The sequence below is a fragment of the Pinus tabuliformis genome, chromosome 5_2 (assembly GCF_031772625.1).
Source record: "Pinus tabuliformis cultivar Carrire ecotype Pingquan chromosome 5_2, CPIR1, whole genome shotgun sequence".
NCBI lineage: Eukaryota > Viridiplantae > Streptophyta > Pinopsida > Pinales > Pinaceae > Pinus > Pinus tabuliformis.
This window is the reverse complement of record NC_142306.1, coordinates 157,497,486-157,520,605: the sequence shown is the minus strand read 5'-3', so window position 1 is coordinate 157,520,605 and position 23,120 is coordinate 157,497,486. Positions and strand designations below refer to the sequence as shown.

General features: G+C 37.1%; 2 protein-coding genes across 2 annotated transcripts; both read right to left on the bottom strand.

The window, feature by feature from the left end:
• Positions 1–554: 554 nt before the first annotated feature.
• Positions 555–13,378, bottom strand: LOC149158002 (uncharacterized). The gene is made up of 4 exons (XM_089433850.1): positions 13,148–13,378; positions 12,644–12,808; positions 1,188–1,547; positions 555–1,071 (listed from the first exon to the last, which is right to left on the bottom strand). The coding sequence occupies exons 1-4, from the start codon at positions 13,376–13,378 to the stop codon at positions 730–732; spliced, it is 1,098 nt and encodes a 365-aa protein (XP_089289976.1). The 3' UTR covers positions 555–729.
• Positions 13,379–16,059: 2,681 nt separating this feature from the next.
• LOC149158001 (uncharacterized) lies at positions 16,060–19,460 on the bottom strand. Its single transcript, XM_089433849.1, has 6 exons — positions 18,516–19,460; positions 18,003–18,323; positions 17,436–17,540; positions 17,013–17,228; positions 16,461–16,856; positions 16,060–16,263 (listed from the first exon to the last, which is right to left on the bottom strand). Exons 1-6 carry the CDS (start codon positions 19,458–19,460, stop codon positions 16,060–16,062), a joined length of 2,187 nt encoding a protein of 728 aa, XP_089289975.1.
• Positions 19,461–23,120: the final 3,660 nt, after the last annotated feature.

Here is a 23,120-nt window from a genome sequence, read left to right as displayed (position 1 = left end):
TATACACACTTCCAGGGATTTAAGGGAGGCATGTAAAAGTCACTTAGTCAAACTCACATTGGTGTGTTCTATTTTCAATTTTCTGTTTTAGAGTTTTTTCCTGCTTTGCCTGTTAAATTTTTGAGCTTCCAAATCTTCAAGAGGGAAGATGGTGCTTTGAAAATCTGCAACTTTTTGGTTTATTCATGTAGAAGAGCCACATAGTTCCACAGAAAAAATGCCTTGCAAAAATGTAAAAGTATCTGGCAATGATATGAAAAAATTGTTGAGTTCAAAATAACAGAACTATAAATTAACAATTTGGCCATTGTCAAAGAAAAAATTCCAGCAGGGAATGAATAACTTTCATGGTAAAATCACAGAGCAAAGAAAAATCGATTAAAAAAAACTGAAAACGCAACTTACTCTGCCCCCGCTCTAGCTAGCCTAAGAGGAGCAGAAGAGCTTCTGAAAGTAATTGGGTAAATTATACATTGAATCAGCCAAAAGAGAAGAAATTGAAATTTTCAATTTTATCAGTACATCATGAATGAATTCCAATCACTCACTCTAAATTTTTGCAATCCAATCTCTTTATATTCAAACGCTGTAATTATCCATATTCATATTACAGGTTTATGCCAAGATTTCTCCAGATAAACTCATAAATGGACAAATTAAATTCTGCAACCCAACATGACATGAAAAAATTTATAGGACCTGAAGATCATATGACCTTAGCTACTAATTTCACTGGAGGGCATCTTCCTGATCATTATCATCTTTATCGACCAGAGAGGTGAACATCTGAGCAGTTCTGTCAAAGAGATGTGCTCTTCTGTAGTAATCACGAGGAGACCTTCCTTTGTCATCTTCTATAGTCTCCACCTCCAAGTTATAAAGCTCTTGTGCCTCTTTCTCTTTCTCACAGGACATTTCTGCCACTAATCGACCACTGAGCCCAGCTAATCTATTACTGATCTTCTGTTCAAGTTCTTCATAAACAGAAGCCTCTGATACCTTGGCGTCCTGGTCTTCAAACCCTGAAACTGATGGTCGCTTTTTCGAATCTGTGGCCCTGCATCCTTGTGACTGTCCATACAACAAAAATATTTTGATAATTCACCAGTAAGGGCAAATAGCTAAGGCATCCATAATAAAAATAATATTATCATTAGAACTCAAAAGGGCCGAGCTTGATTACTTACCAAGAACCCCCTGCCAATGGATTTTCGGCAATCTGCAGGTATAGAAGTATTCTTCCACCATGGTATCGGTACTTTTTTATTAATGCATGCTGGGCATGAAAAGCTTGAGCTTGAGCTCCGTGGTGTGAGATGATAAGCGTCGCGCAGGGGAAATGATGAAGAAGAATATGATAAAGAGACGGTGTTTGGACAGAGAATGGCCATGGCTACATCAATGGACAAGACACAGTTCACTTCATTCCATAGACAAGACACAAATTCATTCGCACAATTCACTTCATTCCATAGACAAGACACAAATTCATTCGCACAATTCACTTCATTCCATTCACAGTTACAAGAAGAGAAGGGAACGAAAGTCTGAAACATTTACGGGAAGAGAAGGGAACCCATGATAAACTCCCTGTCACACGCAGATACGCATAACATGCCACGTGTTCTGACTTTGTTGACAAGTTGACACCTAACACAACACGTTGACCATTACTTTAGCTTTGGTACTTTACTGGCCGGTAACGTGACTAGTTTCTCTTGCTATTTTAGTAGCGGATATTTAATTATTAATTATTTATAATAATAATAATTTATTTTAGCAGATATTTAGTTATTAGTTAACGTGACAAGTTTTTCTTCCTATTTTAGTAGCGGATATTTAATTATTAATTATTGATATTAATAATAATAATTTATTTTGGTTTTTAGAAGCTTATTAATTATTCATATTAATAATAATAATTTATTTTGGTTTTTAGAAGCTCAAAAGGCAAGGTTAAAGAGGAATTTTGGTTGTAACTTTTTCTTCCCTAGTTCTTTTTGGCACCTCAGCATGCATTTCAGGAGCTCAGTCTCCCTCTTTTTTCAGATATATAATAGCAACCGAATTTGTGAAAAAAAAATAATAATAATTTATTTTAGTGTTAAATTCAAGTTAGAAATTAAATTAGTGTATGAAATTTTTTTGTTTATAAGTTAGACATTGAATTGGTGTAAGTTAGATATTGAATTGGTATATGAATTTTTTTTTGTCCCTACATATTCTATTTATTCATTAATGTGTACATATTCTCCCTATTATTACTTATTAAAATCACTTTATTGTTGTGGATAAAATCACTTTTTTGTTCTCAATGTAGTGATTTCACTAGTAGAATTTATGAAAGTATACATACTCTACCTATTACTACTTCCTAAAGTCACTTTCTTGTTTATAAGATAAAGAATAAGGATATAACTACAAATGTGTACATACTTTACCTACCACGACCTACTAAACAAGATAAGGATTTGACTGCTACCTACTACTACTTACTAAAGTCACTTTCTTGTTTATAAGATAAAGAATAAGGATTTAACTACAAATGTGTACATACTTTACCTACTACTACCTACTAAATAAGATAAGGATTTGACTGCAAATGTGTACTTTACCTACTACTACCTACTAAATAAGATAAGGATTTGACTGCAAATGTGTACTTTACCGACTACTACCTACTAAATAAGATAAGGATTTGACTGCAAATGTGTACTTTACCCTACTACCTATTAAATTATATAAAGACCTACACAAGATAAGGATTTGATTACAATGTGTACCATACTTTACCTACTCCTACCTATTAAATTATATAAAGGCTTGCATATTCTACACACTTCTCAATTTGAACTTGTGAGAGGAAACACATACTCTTAATCATTAGGCTCACTCAAAAATTCTTTGAGTGAAAAGAGAGCTTTCCTTTTTTGTCTCATTTGCAAATAATTCTACATGTAAATTGACATTCAAATGGTTGTTAAGGAGCATTTAAGACCATTTACTTTTAGATTTAATAACTAAAAATACAAATAATAACAAGTAGACAATCATACCTCGTTCATATACTTTACAAAATTAATAACAATGATAATTTAAGGGATTAAAGGAACATGCTACATTGCGATTTTAATGCCCATTTCTAGACCTTTACGTAGATAATGTAAGAGTATTATTTTCTTACAACCAAGGATGTAAGTGATAGTGAACCAACAATTAGGGTTCACTAATGTACTTCACAAAATTAGTAACAATGATAATATAAGTGATTAAGAGAACATGTCACACAGTGATTCCAACACCTATTATAAGAATTTGATAGAAGGTAATGAACACGAAAATTATGAGTATTTGGCTGTTAGAATTGTGTGGGATTTGTCTTGTTCTCCAAAAAGGAATGATGTTTTGATTTTGCAATGTCAATCTTTAATCAACACAAAGAAATCACATGAAATTTCTGCTAACCCCAAACAACAAAAGTGTAAACAAATTCCATATCAATGATGCATATTTTCCTTACACATACAGTTCAATTTATTATGAAACAATTCGAGACCCCATATTAATATACAAAGTTTATTGGATACTTGTGCTACTTCAAAAAATTCACTCTAACAATAGTCTAAACCCTAAATATCCTTAATAAAAGTGAATTGAGAAATGATGTGATGAGATGCCACAATCTAATTGAAAAAAGTGTACATGCTCTTTAAGAAGAGTATTCCATATTAAAATTTTACATGCGTGTAAACATGACATTACAAGCAGGTAAATGTGTAATGTGGTGATTCACGTAAATGTTCCACTATTGGACATTAAGCTCTAGTTGATGACAACATCGTAAAAACATTCTTACATCTAGTGTCTATTCACATATAAACTTATTGACTATAAAAGTTTTTTTAGTGTCATAATATATTTTGATAAAGAGTTGCACAAATTCTCATGAGTCTATATCAAAATATCTACAGAATTTCATTTTCTTTCTTCTCCCACCTCACAAAATATTATGAGGCCTATTTACATGTCTTCTTCTAGGTTCATGGGAACATGACTCTATAAGTTCATATGTCATTAACTATAATGCATAAATTATAGTATGTTCATCATATCACAACATATCAACAACTAGAATTGAAAAGAGTTGAGTTTGAATCTCAAATATAGTACTTCATTCATTCACTTATTCTAATAAATCATGACTAGTTAGACTGGAAAGTGTCAAATTGAAGGAAAATTTGGTAAAGGAAGAGGAAAAGAATTAATGCAATATAAGTCTCACTGTGCCTCTCAAGTATTCGATCCATTAGACTTTAAAAACAAAAAAAAACAAACTATGCCAAGATGATTACACAGAAATTATTCCCAACATGTAGGCTTTACAATCCAACCTATGTTAAATCACTTGTGGGCTAGGCTCATTATAATAGCTATTGTTTTTTATTTAAAACAAACAATTTGAAACTTGTCACTCTCAACATATATGTGTGTGTGTGTGTGTGTGTGTGTGTGTAAGGATGGAGGTGAATAGTCATATGCTTAGAAGACAGATGAGATTCTTTCTCAGGTCCCTAGTAAGAGGCCAATCACAAATTCCCAAAATTTTATGTGCAAACTAAAATAAAGAGATAGCCACACCCAAATATATATGTAGCAAAGTTGGCTAGTTTAACATAAACAAGAATGCGTGAAAGCGTTGACCAAGTCAAACTAAATGGTGAGGGTAAATATAATTGAGCCTATGTGAATTACCCAAAAGCAAGAACATAAAAAAACTCACATGCAATGATGCACAAGGATGAAGTGGCACCTATCAAGATCCATGATAAGGCCAAAGGGGTATGGCAATCTTTAATTTATGTTACCATAAGATGTCAGTAAACAAGATATTTCCCCTTTTAAAGAAAACAATTGTGTGTGGCACGTCTTTAAAGTCATAATCATGTTGGAAGATATAGATAGGACCTTGTGAAGTGTAAGCTCAGAAATATGTGAACCTTGCTCCGAAAACTAAGTTGAGGGAAATATCAAGGACCTAAAAAGTTAACACCTTAATCATGCAAATGTAACGGAAGTTGAATGCAACAATAGATGCACACTATATTTATTTATTGAGCCAAAATGAGAGGGTCAATAGGAAGTCAGATTAGAGTCATCAAGTTGAAAGGCAAGGAAAATAGGATATTACCCAAGTTATTTCTTATTAAGGTAGAGTCAAACATGGCATTGAGTGTAGAGATAAACACATGATATCTTCAAAAAAATGACCTAATGCATGTTCAACATGCATGCCATGATATAATTCTTATGAAAGGTCATGAGCTTACTAATCCTACATGCAAGGCTTAGACGCATAGGTCATAACAATGAGAGTTACCAGTTCAAGGCAAGCACAAAATAACCATGAGTGAATAGTTAAAGAGCCAAGTAACTAGTTGGTAGAACCTACCATATTTCATAAATGCCATAATACATACCAATGACCCAAATCAATTAGGGATGAGCACACACTTCTAAAATTTGATCAAGGTGAGGATGGATGGCGATTAAAAAGAGAATAATAATTGAAATTGTTAGAGCTAAAAATGTCAGCTACGCAAGAATAAACCAAAGCTCAATATAATAACATGGGTATCACTTCACAAGGACAAAGGAAGTAAAATCAAAGGCTAAGGTGAAAGCCAACCACAATCTTTTAAAAAGAAACAAAAAAACTCCATTCTAAGACTTAATAACAAGATCAACTTAAAAACCACATGAGTGTAGTATTACATCTAATTTGTAGTACAAGCCACAAACAATGAGTACGAGACATGTTGATATGAGTAGAAAACACAAAGTAGAGTGAGTTTCAACCATTGAATTTCATATTTTTTTAAAACAACATTGAGACGAGAGCACAAAATTACCTCAACATACAAGCTTTGCAATACAACCTATGCCAAATCACATATATATGGGCTGGACTCATTATAAAAGCTATTAATTTACTTATTTACAACAAGTTATTTGAAACTTGTCACGTTCAATCATATGTGTGTGTGTGCAAGGATGGCAAACATAAATTCCCATAATCTTATGTGTAAGGTAAAATAAAGAGACAACTACAACCAAAATGTATACAAGTTGAAATGACAGGTAGGAGACCTTTGACTCTCATGACTTTTCCATAATAAAATGAAGGTTTAATGGTTTAATAAAAACAAGAATTAGTGAAAATGTCAACCAAGTCAAACTAAAAGGTGAAGGTTGAATATTACCAAGGTTGTGTGAATTACTCATAGAAAAGAACATGGAAAAACTCACATGCAATGATGCACAAGGATGAAATGGTATTTACTAGGATTTGCAATTAGGCCAAAAGGGTATGATAATATATAATGTATTCTACCATAAGATGTTAGCTAGCATAATTTTCCCTCTTTTAAAGAAAACAAATGTATATACATGCAAAAATCAACCATAATCATGCTAGAATATAAACAATAGCTAGTGAAGTGTAAGTTTGGGAAGACATGAGCCTTGTTCCAAAAAACTAAGTCGAGGGCAATACCATACACCCCAAAAGTTAAAGATACAAAGATACTTAGAAGAGTTAGTCTAGAAAATTTAACCATTAGTGAAATGAAATTTGACATTCCTTCAATTTTCCATGTATTATTTAGAGAAAACCTACGAATTTAAAGAGAAGACATGGCATTGATGAAAGTGTGAAGAAACATTTTTTTGTAAAATATGCCTATTTCCATAGCAAAAAAAACAATCTAACATAAACATTGTTTTTTCCTCATCTTTAGGAAGAGAAGATTGGGAAGTTTCATATAAATATTTTCATGTAATACTTCAATAACAAAACAACAATGAATTTGACTATGATTGTTCTCGTGGTGCCCCCATTTGTAATACTTTGAAATAAATTGTTATTTCACACAGTAAAAACATGGTTTATCCTCCTTTTCACCACTAAGGATTAATACACCATGCTCACACACTTCAAAAATCAATTGTTTCATTTATATAATTTATTACTCTTTAAATAGTAACATTTAAGGAAGAATGTCTTGATTATGAACTTGAAATAAAAGATTTCACATATAAATGGTGATTAGACATCAATTTAACCCTTATAATTATGATATGCAAGTTCATAGAGTTTTATACATTCCATATGCATGTGTACACTTGAACTTTCCTTGTCGACGACAGCACCAAAGTTAGATTCAATAAGCACATGAAGTTTATTTATTCCATCAACATGATGCCCAATAATGTTATTCTTAGTACCCTACAAGTATCTTCATTTTTTTTAACAATTGTCTCATGTTGTTTATTTAGATTAGATATAAATCTACCCATAATTCTTAGAGCTAAATTTGATCTTATTTATAATATTGTATACACAAGATTACAAGTTACATAAGAATATACATTAATTACAAGCTACCTGAGGATATGACACCCTTATCATTTTCTATGTTCTTAATTCCTCTTATCCTCTTATCTACATTAGATATTAAACAACATATTTCCATCTCTCTAAATAGTCCAATCATATTTTCGATCTATATTTTTAACATTAATAAACTTCGTTGGATAAAAAAAAATTCATAAAAAACTTATTATTTCTTTCATGTTTTTAAATTTTATATTCTCATTGTTCTAATTTCTCCCTCGATATTTTATGATAAAATTAATTTATGATCAACTTAAATATTCCAACGTCAAGTGTTTAGAACTATTTTTCTTTTGATTCCAAGTTTCAAAATTAAGCTTTTTCCTTACTCTTGCATAACTCCAATTAAAAAAAATTAATGAAATGATTTTATTTTTTTCAATTAATATTTTCCTTTTAATTAATATTTTCCTTTTAAACTTTCTCTCGAATAAAAAAAATTAAAAAATAAACAAAAGAGAACATCAAAATAACTATAACTTCAATTAAAAAAATGAGACAATATCCTATTCAAAATATTGTTTTCCTTATAAACATTCTCTTCCGAAAAGCAAAAAAAGGTCGTACTTTGTTAGATATTTTAAACATTCTCTTCCCAAAAGCAATAAAACTGCGAAAAAGGGTCGTACTTTGTTAGATATTTTTGGATGGTTATTTACAAAGTCTTATGACCTTGATATGTAATTTTTAATGTTATTGTTATGTATGGTTAAGATGTGTAATTATTAATATACCTTGATACATAATTTTTAATGTTACTGTTATGTATGATTAAGATGTGTAATTATTAATATTGTAAACTGAGTTAAAAATAGTTATTTAAATATTAATTACAATTATTTTTTATAGTAATTTGTTTTAGATGTTTATATTTTACTAAACTTGCTATGTATGTGATTTGAGCTGGTCATTGGATGAATATATTTGTATTCTTAAGGGAAAGATAGATAATGTGAAAGTGAAAACTGATTGGTATTGAGTTTTTGTATAATATGTTAACTATATTGGAAAAGATATTAATTATAAATTATAATTTAAAGATATTAATTATAAATTAATTAAGTTATAGCAGTTAGAAATATTATCATGTTATATAGTAATGGATAAGTGTCTTGAAATTTTATATTTATTAAAATTTATTAAATTATTTTTATGTTTATTATATTTGAAAATAGCTTTGAGATATGAGTTATTTTTTGAATAAGATATTAATTATAAATTGATTATGTTAGAGTAGTTGGAAATATTATCATGTTACATAGTAGTTGATAATTGACTTGAATTTTTATTTTTATTAAAATTCATCAAATTATTTTCCATCCAAATTACAACTTTGAGAAACAAAGATGAGGGGAAGGATAAGGTAAGGTTTTTTTAATTTTTTTCATATTTGATTTAGAGAACACTTAAATTTTGAAAGAAAAGTAAAATTATGAATGTTAAAAAGCGATGTTTGAATTAATAAAAAACGCCCATTGGTCAGCGCTACGACAGAGAGTCTAAACCATGAGAGTCTGGCACTGTAGAATGCTCTACATACTCAATGCACATCACACATTATATAGCAATCATGGTTTTAGGGAAGTTAGAACTGTACCCTAGAAAATAGAAACTAATTCCTATCCTGAGGTCTCGTGAACCAACTCTCACTATTCTAGGATATTCTCCATTATCTCTAACACTCCCCCTTAATGGAGAAGGGGTTCACAAATATGCCTAACATCTCCATAAACATTTCAAACTTAATTTTGCCAAGAGGCTTAATGAAAATGTCTACAACATTATCACATGTATTACAATATACAAGATGGATTTCTTTTGATTGCACTTTCTCCCTGACAAAGTGGAATTGTGTATCAATGTGTTTAGTGTTCTTGTGAAACACCGGATTATTAGCAAGTTTGATTGAACTCTGATTGTCACATCTGATTGTTGTTGCATCTTTCTGTTCTTCCCCAACATCCTGGAAAAGTCACCGCAACCAAACTGGCTCACATGTCAATGTGCACATGGCTTGATACTCTGCTTCCGCTGAAGACAAGGAAACTGTGTCTTGTTTCTTGCTGCTCCATGTAATCACCCCGGATCTAATGTTGAATGCATAGCCTGTTATGGATCTGCAATCGTCTACATTTCCAGGCCAATCTGAATTTGTAAATCCTGTCAATCTAACATCAGAGGAATCAGTATAAATCATACCATAGTCTACATTTCCTTGTAGATACCTTAAAACACAGTTTGTTGCATTCCAATGACTCTCAAGTGGCTTGGACATGTATTGACTTAGCACACTGATTGCATAAGCCAAATATGGTCTAGTAGTGGTTAGGTAGATTAGGCTCCCAACCAACTGTCTATGAAGTGTCGCATCTACGTCTTTAGAGCCATCCTCACTCTGAAGTTTAATGTTTTGTTGTAATGGTACTGCTACAGCCTTACATTGATCCATTTTGAATCTTTCCAATAGACCTTTGACATACTCACCCTGGGACAGAAAAGTTTGTCATGAATCTCTCCAGATCTTAAGACCCAAATAGTATCTTAATTCACCAAGGTCTTTCATTTCGAAAACCTGTGACATTTGTTGCTTGATTTCTTTGATTAGAGCAATAGCATCACCTGTAATAATTAAATCATCTACATATAAACAAATCAACACTATGCGCCCCTGTTCATCTTTCATGATATACAGATTAGGGTCGTTTTTACTCCTGTTGTAGCCAAGTTGCAGAAAAAATGAATCAATCTTTTCATACCAGGACATGGGTGCTTGCTTTAGTTCATAAAGAGCTTTCTTTAATCTACAGACTAAATGTTCTTTCCATTTCTGGACAAACCCCTCGGGTTTCTCTAAATAAACCTCCTCTTTCAATTCTCCATTTAAAAATGCAGACTTTACATCTAGTTGGTAATCATCCAATGTTTCTTAGTAGCTAAAGCAATTAGCATTCTGATGGTATTTAGTTTGATTACAGGGGAAAAGGTTTCTTCATAGTCAATGCCTTCTTTTTGTGAATACCCCTTTGCTACCAATCTAGCTTTTAATTTATCTATGGTTCCATCTACATTAATCTTTGGTTTATACAACCATTTACAACCTATGGTTTGTTTCCCTTTAGGAAGTTCAACTAGCTCCCAAGTGTTGTTCCCGATTATAGATTCATATTCATGTTCCATGGCTGTTTTCCATTCACTACATTCATTTGTTTCCTTATAACTAGAAGGTTCAACTACATTCATTATACTAGTTATGAAAGCATTTTCCCTGTATCTAGCAGGCAATTGAGTTTGCCTACCTGATCTTTTGAGTGTTGGTGTAGCTTCTAACCCACTTTGAGTTTACTTTGTTGCATCTGAATTCTCTTCTTCTACCTTTGTCTGTTGATCCTGGTTGTTTCTTGTTTCTTCACTTTCTTCCACCAAGAACGGAATATCCCATTCCTCATTTTGCTTATCAGATTCTTCATGAACCTGCTCATGGAATATGACATCTCTACTAACAAAAATCTTGTGAGTAGAGGGATTAAATAATTTATAAGCTTTATAGTGTGAACAATACCCTGCAAAGGTACATCTGATGGATTTTGAATCTAGTTTTCTTTTGTCTTCCTTTGGAATGTGGGCAAATGCTTTTGACCCAAACACTCTTAAATGTTTTACTACAGGCTTAAATCCATATAATGCTTCATAAGGAGTTTTAAACTCAAGACTCTTTGTAGGACACCTATTTTTCAAGTAAACTGCAGTATTCAATGCTTCGGCCCAAAAACCATTCAAAAGATCCTTACCTTTCAACATGATCCTACCACATTCCACCAATGTTCTATTCTTTCTTTCCGTTACTCCATTCTGCTGAGGAGTATGGGGTACTGTGAATTGTTGTAATATTCCATGGTCTTTACAATACTTGATAAGTTCATCCTTCTTGTATTCTCCCCCTTGATCGGAGCGGAGAATTTTTATATGCTTCCCTGTTTGCTTTTCAATCATGTTTTTGAACTGCTTAAAGTATTCAAATGTGTGACTTTTCTTACTCAAAAAATATACCCAAGAAAACTTTGTGCAGTCATCAATAAACAATAAAAAATACAGTGCACCTCCTAATGACTTTGTTTGCATGGGTCCACAAAGATCTGAGTGCACTAATTCAAGTATGTCTCTCTGTTTCTTTTCTACTCGAACAGGGAATTATTCTCTATGCATCTTTCCTAATGTACAAGCATCACAATCATTATGCACTTGTTTTAACATAGGAAGATCTCTTACCATTTCCTTTTTCTGAAGTAACAACAAATCATTGTAGTTGATATGACCAAATCTCTGATGCCACAACTCTTCTGTAGTCAAACTTGTTGTTGTCAAGGCTTGAACTGGTGTTGGTCTTACATCCAATTTGTACAGACATCCTGTTCGAATTCCTGTAGCAATAGTCTTCATGCCATCCAACAGATCCTTAATATAAGAGTTAGATTTTAAAAATTCAACTTTTAGATCTTGATCTATAATCATGGATACATAAATCAAGTTATTTGTTACACCAGGCACATACATGACATTATGAATTTGTCTTACAGTACCATTAGGTAAAATGACAGAAATTTTCCCACACCCTTTGATCTGATGACTTCTATCATCACCTAGGTAGATTTGTGCTCCATCGTTGATTTCTTTAAAATCTTTGAACCATTGCTTGTTCCCTATCATATGTGTTGATGCTCCCGAATCTACATACCAGATGTCTGCATCAACATTCTCATCATAGTCTACCATGAACAATCTGAAGTTCTGCTCATGATTATCATTTGTGAGATGACCTACATGTTGTTTCTGCTTCTATTGTTGTTCATGATATTTCTTATTCCTGCACTCCTTAGCTATATGGCCAAAGTTTCAGCAATAAAAACATTTAATTATAGAGTTGTTTCTATTCGGATGCATACCTTGAGTATGATTTGGTCTTTTCTGTGAGTTTCCTCCGTTTTGTTGTTGCGTATTTCCTTTTCCTTTGAAGAAATTCTTTTTCACCATCAATGCAAGATCAACATTCTGGGGCTTCATAGTCGATCTTATTTCTTCTTCTTGCATCAATATTCCTGTCAGTTCTTCAAAATTTGGGATCTTCTCCCTCGCATTTATCCCAGTGATGAACATTTGGTAGTCATCGGTCACACCATTCATGGTAATGGTTACTAGATCTGTATCTGCAACCGTATCACCAATATCTGCCAATTTGTTCTTCAGATCTTTGATCCTCGCTATGAAGGAAGCAACTATTTCATTTTCCTCCATCTTCTGGGATAAGATCTTGCTCTTCAGGAACAGAAGACAATTTGTATTCCTGATCTCATACAAATCCTTCAAAATTCCCCAGATTTCACTTACTAATTTACATTATCTTATATGTGGTATGATGCAGTCTTTTACTGACATCTTTAGCAGCGTCCTTGCTTTTCCTTCTCTCTTCTCCTAATCTGGGATCAATGTTGATACAGCTATTGGCTTCTGTTCATCCCCATTTGCAATTGTCCAAGCACTCTGCACTTCTAGCAGAGTCTACATCTTGAATTTCCAATTTGCATAATTGGAGCCATCGAGCTTGTTATACTCATTCAAGTATGCTTCAATCATTTGATTATTCATCTTGACGATTTTTAAAACAAAAAATATTTGACAGACAAAAAAAAAAGGATCTACCCCAGATCTATGTGAAACACAAAAATCGTTGATCTCCGCAAGTTCGATTTTTGCTCGTGGATTCCTTCTCAAGCTGATCTCTTGCTGCAATCCATCCCAACCCACAGCCTCGATGAAAATAAAAAATGGCAAATCAACCACTAGCCTCTGCACACGCTCCTCCGTGCTACCACTCTTGCGGTCTCTGTGACAATCCTTACCACTCTGCACGCTAATGTAACCCAACCTCATGGTCCCGCAACTCTATGTGACTTGGGCTTAGTCGGTGGTCGCCGGACTCACAATATGGTGGTTCTTTTCCAGTGGTCACGTGCAAAGTTGGTGATGTGTATTGGTTTGTAGCTGCGGGCAATTACTGCCGCATTTAACTCCACTCAATGTGCCTCGGGCCTGGCTCCTCTGCGCGTTCTTAGGCAAAATATCCCGGTCCTGTATTCATTCGAGAGGGTTCGGTTCTGGTGTTCGACTGCTGTGAGGGTTTGAATGTGGTCTTGCCTTTTCTACGACTGTAAATTCTCTGCAACTGGTTATGGGTTCGCCCAACTTCAATGGAGTAATACCTTCTCGCTTCTGCTAGCTCGCTTGCTGGTTAACACCCACGGTAAGTCTCCGGGTTTCATTCGACTGTTCTTTGCCTTGAGATTGTCAAGAAGTTTGAGTTCTTTACTAGGTCTTGTATTCAGCTCTTGTCGTGCTGTCACCGTTGTCGTGTTGTTACTTCTGTTCTGGTTTGGTCACTCTGTTGTGGTTAATGGATGCCTGTAATAACTGTTTTATGCTCGGTTGTGTTGCTTTTCATCGCTCTCGACTGTCCGGTAACAAATCACCAGGTTTCGGCGACTTCCAACAGGTATACTCTTCCTCCTTGCTTCAATTTAAATTTCCCTATTGAGATTTGTATTAACCAGGGTTGCTCCTTTGGTCTCCGTTTCAGTTGTTCGGCTAGGCTCTACTTCTCGGCTTCTCGGTCCACTTGCGCAGGTAACTAGCACCCAAACTCTTTTGGTTTGCAGTTGTTTCGATGATTTAATGGTAATGCTCAGACAGTGACGTTGCGTTGTTGCTTTTGCAGGTCATGGTTCGACCTGGGCTCGTGGGTTCTCCGGGTTTTAATGCTCAAAAGGATAGCGTAATCTTCGGTAGGCTCTGGTTCTCCAATGCTTGTCAACACGCGCTAGCTTCCATTACTTTCTGTAGTTTTGTTTGGTCGGTTTTTGTTGTCGTGAGGTGTTGCTATTCCCTGTATATTCTTGCTCTCGGTCACTTGTTCTGTCAATCGTTTGTCGATGGGAACGTTGGAGTTTTTATTCCCAAACCCTAGGCCAGGGTTTGTCCAATTCTTGGACACGGCACTTGGGTTTTGTCAACAATTATATATTGTAATTAAATATGAGTCGACTTAAATGAGAACTGATTGAGCTATGGTTTCATCACTCAGAAATTACGTGGAATTCTTGGTCTTGAGACATTACCTTTCTCTGTAGATTGCTTCTTTGATTTGATGTGTGGTTCTGTTTGTTCCCGAGCCTCTGATGGTGACACTCCTGTAAACGGGGTCCCTTCACGTCGTATTCCGCTTGCAATTATACAGTCAGTTATTTTCTTGATAGTCTGTTCATTTGTTGAGAATACAAAAACATTGTAACCTCACCGTGGCTTCCCTCTAGTTGTCAACACTATTAGTTTTGATTCGTTGTGCAAGAAAGAAAGTTTTGTTATTCAGCAGACAGACAATATTTGTATACAGATAAACGATTAGAAAATAGATCTGTTTCTCTTATTTCATATTTTTGAAATTGCAGAACCCTGCCTTGGTGTTACATCTCTTCTTTTATATGTTGAAATTACAGTTAATTCGAACTGTCCCTCACGGCCAGTTGAACAGAAAATAGTTTTTTAAACAATTGTTTAATTATTATTTACAAGTTCTGCTTGTAGACAATTTTGTTTCTTTTTGTCTTTGTTAATTTAACAGATCAATTTCTAATTGACTTTTATTTCTATTAAACTTTAATGACCCTAACCGACACTTAACTTTATCTTTTAATAATTAAAATAAAATAAACGGACTATCTGTCTTCTGACTTCCTAAACTCGAAAATAAAAGAAAACATTCCAGATACTTGTCAACCTTCCAACCTGGCGAGACTTCACCCGGTCATGGCGAGCTAGATGCTCCTGCATCAGGCTCCCGGGGCAAAAAGAAATCATGGCTCCGGTCCATGAGCTTCTCAACGGAAGTTCCTGTCTGTTCAATCTGCCTGGCATCAAGCCATGAACTGTCCTCGATGGGATGGTTCTTCCACTTGACCAGGTACTGCATATACTCTTTCCGCCGAGTTCGTTTAACCACCTGAGTGTCGAGAATGCTTTCGATCTCGGGAGGTTGAACGTAAGGCATCTGTCTCTTCCAAGTTTCCTCGTCTTCCTGGGTACGCCGCGTAGGTTGCGTGGTTCCATCTTCTTCCTTTCTCTCTGGGTCAGCCGTGTACGGAAACAGGTCTGCTACGTTGAAGATAGGTGAAATGCCTATTCCGGGTGGTAGCTGTATCTCGTAGGCATTCGCTGAAAATTTTCGCAGAATCTTACAGGGACCTATTTTTTTATATTTTAATTTATTGTACGTGCCTTTGGGGAAACACTCTTTGTGTAAATGCGCGAGGACTTCATCCCCCACGTCAAATTGTGCTTCCCTTCTCTTTAAGTCTGCATGCTGTTTGTACTTTATGCTGCTGTCCTGTAACTTCATCTTTACCTGTTCATGCAAATCCCTCATCGCGTTAGCGAAATCTTCCCCGTCTGCACTTCGCCTTTCCTGTAATCCAAGGTCCCGCAGTTCGTGCACTCCGCGTGGATGCATGCCATACAGGATCTAAAAGGGACTGAAACCTGTGTTGTGGTTAGGCGAGTCGTTATAGGCGAACTCTGCCTGTGCTAGCACCCGGTCCCACATCCGTGAATTCTCCCCGACTAAACTGCGTAACAGGTTTCCCAAACTCCTGTTCACAACTTCTGTCTGCCCGTCGGTTTGCGGATGATATGCAGAACTGTAGTTTAGCTGTGTGTCCATTTTCTTCCATAAGGTACGCCAAAAGTGTCCCGTGAACTTCACGTCCCTGTCCGAAAGGATAGATTTAGGTAATCCATGTAACCTGACAATTTCATTGAAAAATAAGTGGGCCACGTGGGTGGCGTCACTGGTTTTTCGACAAGGTATAAAATGTGCCATTTTTGAAAACCTGTCCACCACTACCATTACTGAATCATATCCTCACTGTGTCTTTGGCAGACCTAAAATGAAATCCAAACTGACTGAATCCCACGGTCTGCTTGGAATAGGTAACGGTGCATATAATCCCGTGTTCTGGCTCTGCCCCTTTGCCAATTGGCACACCTTGCATTTGGCCACAAATCGTTGTACATCTCGCCGCATCTTTGGCCAAAAATAAAAGTGACTAAGCTGCTCGAGGGTCTTATTCATGCCGAAATGTCCGGCCAAACCTCTGCTATGCTTCTCGCGAATAATATTCTCCCTCATCGAGCAGTCAGGTATGCATAGCTGTCCTCCCTTAAACATCAATTTTTCTTGCAGATTGTAGTCCAACCAAGGACTATTGTCTCTCACTAAAGGGTTCTGGCACGCCTCATAGGCCTCCTTAAAATCTGTATTTGTTTGGTATAGATCCTGTAAGTGCTCAAAACCCAGCACCTGTACAGTGCTTTCCTACAGAATTAGAGCTTTTCTACTCAACGCGTCTGCGACCTTATTTGCTTGCCCGCTAATGTGCTTCAGTACGAAATTGAAACTCTATAAATACTCTACCCATTTGGCGTGTTTTTGGTTGAGTTTGTGTTGCTGCATTACATACTGTAGAGCAGAATTATCCGAGAACAGCACAAATTCATTTCCCAATAAATAATGCCTCCAGTGCTTTAATGCCTGTACAATAGCATAAAACTCTTTATCATATGAAGAGTACTTTTGCCTACTCTCGTTCAGCTTCTCGTTGAAGAATGCCACAGGCTTGTCCTCTTGATTGAGCACAGCCCCGATTGTTGTCCCGCTAGCGTCACAGCGAACCTGAAACAACTTCTAGAAATCTGGTAGCCTCAAGATCGGCCTCTCAGTAATCTTCTTCTTCAACAACTGGAAACTTCACTCTGTTGCTTCTGTCCACCGAAAAGGCTGGCTGGCCTTTTTGATGGTATCTAGCATGGGTGCACAAATTTCGCTGAAATTCTTGATAAACTTCCTATAAAAACTTGCCAATCCGTGAAAGCTACGTACCTCAAACAGACTTTTCGGAGATGGCCAATTTACTATTGCTGCCACTTTCTCCGGATCCATCTTCAGTTCATTTTCTACTACCACAAACCCCAAATAGATTAATTCCTTTTGCAGAAAAGTACATTTCTTTAAGTTTATCAGCAGTTTGTTCTGCTGCAATTTTTCTAGTACCTTATGCACATGTTGTAGGTGTTCTTCTCTTGTCTTGCTAAAAATAAGGATGTCATCCAATTAAACAATTACAAACTTCCCAATATACTCCTTCAGCATCTCATTCATTAACCTCATGAACATACTGGGTGCATTGCTTAGCCCAAATGGCATAACCAGCCATTCGTACAGCCCCTCATTCGTCTTAAAGGTTGTCTTCCATTCATCACCCTCTCGTATCCGAATCTGATGGTACCCACTTTTTAAATCTATCTTCGAAAAATAAGCTGCCCCACTTAAACAGTCCATCATATCATCCATCCGTGGCAGTGGAAATCTGTACCGGATGGTGATTTTATTGATGGCCCTTGAATCAGTGCACATCCGCCACTCTCCTCCCTTCTTGGGGGTGAGAACCGTTGGAACAGCACAAGGGCTTAAGCTCTCCCTTATCAAACCCTTGTCCAACAGCTCCTGCACCTGCTTCCTGATTTCTTCATTATCCTTGGGGCTCATTCGGTATGCCGCTTTATTCGGCAAGCTGGCTCCGGGTATGAAGTCAATGTGATGACTAATGCTTCGCTTGGGGGGTAACTTGTCTGGCAAGTCGTCTACAACTATGTCTGCAAACTCCTCCAACATTTGTTGAATCTCTATGGGCAAATCCAATATTTCTGTGTGTAGTAGGACTGTCCTGGCTTTCCTTACTACCACATAATATATCTTACTGTCCTCCACCTATTTTACAAATTGTTTCCCACTCACCAGCAATGCTCTGGTTTCACTTGTCTCAGGTGCTCCTTCTTCTTCTTTGATAGGGACAAGCGTATGCTTGATTCCATCCTTCATGAATTTGTAACAGTTCGTCACTCCATCATGGGTCACTTTCCTATCAAATTGCCAAGGTCTGCCCAACAATATGTGACAGACATCCATTGGCATGATGTCACAGACAACCTTGTCCTTGTATTTTCCTATCTGAAACTCAACTTCGCTCTGTTCATCCACCAGCAATTGATGGCCCTTTTGCAGCCATGAAACTCTATACGGATTGGGATGCTTTGAGCGTTTCAATTCCAGCTTTTCCACCATTTCTGTGGACACTAAATTGTCAGTACTTCCGCTGTCAATTATTAGTTTACAACACTTACCTCGTGACTTACAGATCATCCTGAACAGAGCCTTACGCTGTGTCTGTTCGGTATTCTCCTTGACTGGTTTCAATAACACCTTATGCAACACCAAAGCTTCTCCCGTCTCTGGAGCATTCTCCGCCTCCTGAGGGAGTGCTGCTGCTTCATCTGGTTGCGCCACATACGCACCCCGCTGTCCAGTTGGTTCTGCTTCCGGACACTCAAACGAGCGGTGCCCCCACTTATGACACCTATAGCACTGATAACCAGCCCCCCTGCCTCGGCCATTTCCTCTGCCGCGCTGGGACGATCTGCCGCCTCTCGCACTGTCTCCTCTATCTGTTGTTCCAGAAGTTTTTGAACTGCTAGCTTCCTCGTTGTTGTTAGTAGTTCGGCCCCTGCCATAGGACTGGCCTTTTCCTCTGTTGGCCCCTCGTCCTCTCCGGGCATTCTGCCTTCTATTAATTTTCTCCTCAGCCTTTATTGCGCTCTGATATGCCTCCTCGGTATTATTCGGAGATAAAATACTTATTTCATCTAAAATGTCCATCCTCAGCCCATTAACATACCTGGTTGTTCTTTCTGCTGTATCCTCCATGTATCCTGCCCGCAAATTCACTCGATAGAACTCCTCTGTGTACTCTTTAACCGTCAGTCCTTTCTGTCTCAGATTCTGCACCTGCCTGTGCAATGCAATCTGATAATCCCTTGGCAGAAATCTGCCCTTCAACTTGGCCACCATTCTTGACTAGGTTTTGATCGGCGCCTTATTCAATCTCCTCCTCTCATTTTGGACACTATCCCACCATAGGGCTGCATGTCCCTTCAGTTTCGTCGCCGCAAACTTGACTCTGCGATCTTCGCTGACTTCCTCGCACTCAAAGTACTTATCCATCTCGCTAATCCAATCTAACAAAACCTCGATAGACAGGCTGCCGTCATACGTCAGGAGTTCTGGTTTAGGCTTACTGCTTTCTAATAAAATAGATCTCAGCAATCTCACTTCTGCGGATTCACCTTCCAGTCCATTTGCTGCCTCTTCTACTTCCTCTTCACTAGCATCGCCTAACTCTGGATCTCTCCATCTACCTGCTTCTACTGCCTCCAAACGGGCAACAAGAATTCTAACCTCCTCTCTTAACCCTTCATCTGCCAATCTGCGAACACCTCTGCCACCTCGGCCACCTCGACCACGACCTTGTCGTCCTACTTCCATATCCTTAGTCAGCTTAAAGCTCTGATACCACTCTGATGTAACCCAACCTCACGGTCCCGCAACTCTATGTGACTTGGGCTTAGTCGGCGGTCGCCGGACTCACAATATGGTGGTTCTTTTCCGGTGGTCACGTGCAAAGTTGGTGATGTGTATTGGTTTGTAGCTGCGGGCAATTACTGCCGCATTTAACTCCACTCAATGTGCCTCGAGCCTGGCTCCTCCGTGCATTCTTAGGCAAAATATCCTGGTCCTGTATTCATTCGAGAGGGTTCGGTTCTGGTGTTCGACTGCTGTGAGGGTTTGAATGTGGTCTTGCCTTTTCTATGACTGTAAATTCTCTGCAACTGGTTATGGGTTCGCCCAACTTCAATGGAGTAATACCTTCTCACTTCTGCTAGCTTGCTTGCTGGTTAACACCCACGGTAAGTCTCCGGGTTTCATTCGACTGTTCTTTGCCTTGAGATTGTCAAGAAGTTTGAGTTCTTTATTAGGTCCTGTATTCAGCTCTTGTCGTGCTGTCACCATTGTCGTGATGTTACTTCTGTTCTAGTTTGGTCACTCTGTTGTGGTTAATGGATGCCTGTAATAACTGTTTTATGCTCGGTTGTGTTGCTTTTCATCGCTCTTGGCTGTCCGGTAACAAATCACCAAGTTTCGACGACTTCCAACAGGTATACTCTTCCTCCTTGCTTCAATTTAAATTTCCCTATTGAGATTCGTATTAACCAGAGTTGCTCCTTTGGTCTCCGTTTCAGTTCTTCGACTAGGCTCTGCTTCTTGGCTTCTCGGTCCACTTGCGCAGGTAAGTAGCACCCAAACTCTTTTGGTTTGCAGCTGTTTCGATGATTTAATGGTAATGCTCAGACAGTGACGTTACGTTGTTGCTTTTGCAGGTCATGGTTCGACCTGGGCTCGTGGGTTCTCCGGGTTTTAATGCTCAAAAGGATAGCGTAATCTCTGGTAGGCTTTGGTTCTCTAATGCTTATCAACACGCACTAGCTTCCATTACTTTCTGTAGTTTTGTCTGGTCGGTTGTTGTTGCCGTGAGCTGTTGCTATTCCCTGTATATTCTTGGTCTCGGTCACTTGTTCCGTCAGTCGTTTGTCGATGGGAACATTGGGGTTTTTATTCCCAAACCCTAGGCCAGGGTTTGTCCAATTCTTGGACGCGGCACTTGGGTTTTGTCAACAATTATATATTGTAATTAAATATGAGTCGACTTAAATGAGAACTGGTTGAGCTATGGTTTCATTACTCAGAAATTACGTGGAATTCTTGGTCTTGAGGCATTACCTTTCTCTGTAGATTGCTTCTTTGATTTGATGTGCGGTTCTGTTCGTTCCTGGGCCTCTGATGGTGACACTCCTGCAAACGGGTTCCCTTCACGTCGTATTCCGCTTGCAATTATACAGTCAGTTATTTTCTCGATAGTCTGTTCATTTGTTGAGAATACAAAAACACTGTAACCTCACCGTGGCTTCCCTCTAGTTGTCAACACTGTTAGTTTTGATTCGTTATGCAAGAAAGAAAGTTTTGTTATTCAGCAGACAGACAATATTTGTATACAGATAAACGATTAGAAAATAGATCTGTTTCTCTTACTTCATATTTTTGAAATTGCAGAACCCTGCCTTGGTGTTACATCTCTTCTTTTATATGTTGAAATTACAGTTAATTTGAACTGTCCCTCACAATCAGTTGAACGGAAAATAGTTTGTTAAACAACTGTTTAATTATGATTTACAAGTTCTGCTTGTAGACAGTTTTGTTTCTTTTTGTCTTTCCTAATTTAACAGATCAATTTCTAACTGACTTTTATTTCTATTAAACTTATAATGACCCTAACCGACACTTAACTTTATCTTCTAGTAATTAAAATAAAATAAACGGACTATCTGTCTTCTGACTTCCTAACTCGAAAATAAAAGAAAACATTCTAGATACTTGTCAACCTTCCAACCTGGCGAGACTTCACACAGTCATGGCGAGCTAGATGCTCCTGCATCACATGCACTCTCCACGGATCTCACGATCCACACCCCAATATTCTACGTTCATGGCACACCACAACACCGATGTAGCTCCACATATGTTTCGATGGTGTATGAAATCATATTGCAGCCTCAACGATTTTATGGCATACCACCACACAGAACAAACAAATTACGCTTGGACATCACTCTACGGTCTACAGTCTCCTATAGTCCCCGGATGCGCACCAGTCTATAGTCTCCTTTAGTTTTCCAAGACCACAGCAACCTCTACCACGTGGCCTCCTCCACGCATTTTTCACACCTTCCATGGCCTCCGATCTACAACAATGACTACAGATCAGATGTTTCTCTGCACAGGTCAATAGCACTAGATCAATTTGCATTCGCGGATCAATAGCATAGATAATCCGAATGATTCAGATGTATGTTCCCAGCAGCAAATCAAGCAGCCAAAAAAAGAAACAAGCCCCTTTGACCACGCCACAGCTCACAGGCTTTCAAAAAAAAACATGCAACTTTGTTCCTGACAGGGTCGATGCTATTTTCTCATTTGGATTCACATCGTTCTACCCACACCCACGCCGAAATGTCAAAATAAAATGCACGTAAGTCTCCCAGTGGGATCGGCACGATTTTTCCCCCAAACCACGCGCTTATTTCGCCTCAGGCGCACCAGGCAAATCCTTCACTCAGCATACAGGTTCCTCAACCCTGACACTCTGATACCATATTAAAAAGCGATGTTTAAATTAATAAAAAACACCCACTTGTCAGCTTTACGACAAAGACTCTGAATCAGGAGAGTTTGACACTGCAGAACGCTCTACATTCTCAATGTACATCACACATTATATAGCAACCATGGTTTTAGGGAAGTTAGAACCGTACCCTAGAAAATAGAAACTAATTCCTATCCTAAGGTCTTGTGAACCAACTCTCACTATTCTAGGATATTCTCCATTATCTTTAACAATGAACACAGTAATTTTTAATGTTATCGTAATGTATGATTAGGATATGTAATTATTAATATTGTAAACAACTATAAGTTAAAAATAGTTACTATCCTTGCCGCGCAAAATTAGTTTGACTTAAAAATCAAATTATCATATATAATGTTAACCTTATAAAATTATTATTATTATTATTATTATTTTTTATTTTTTATTTTTTAATTTGGAACTTGATTAGT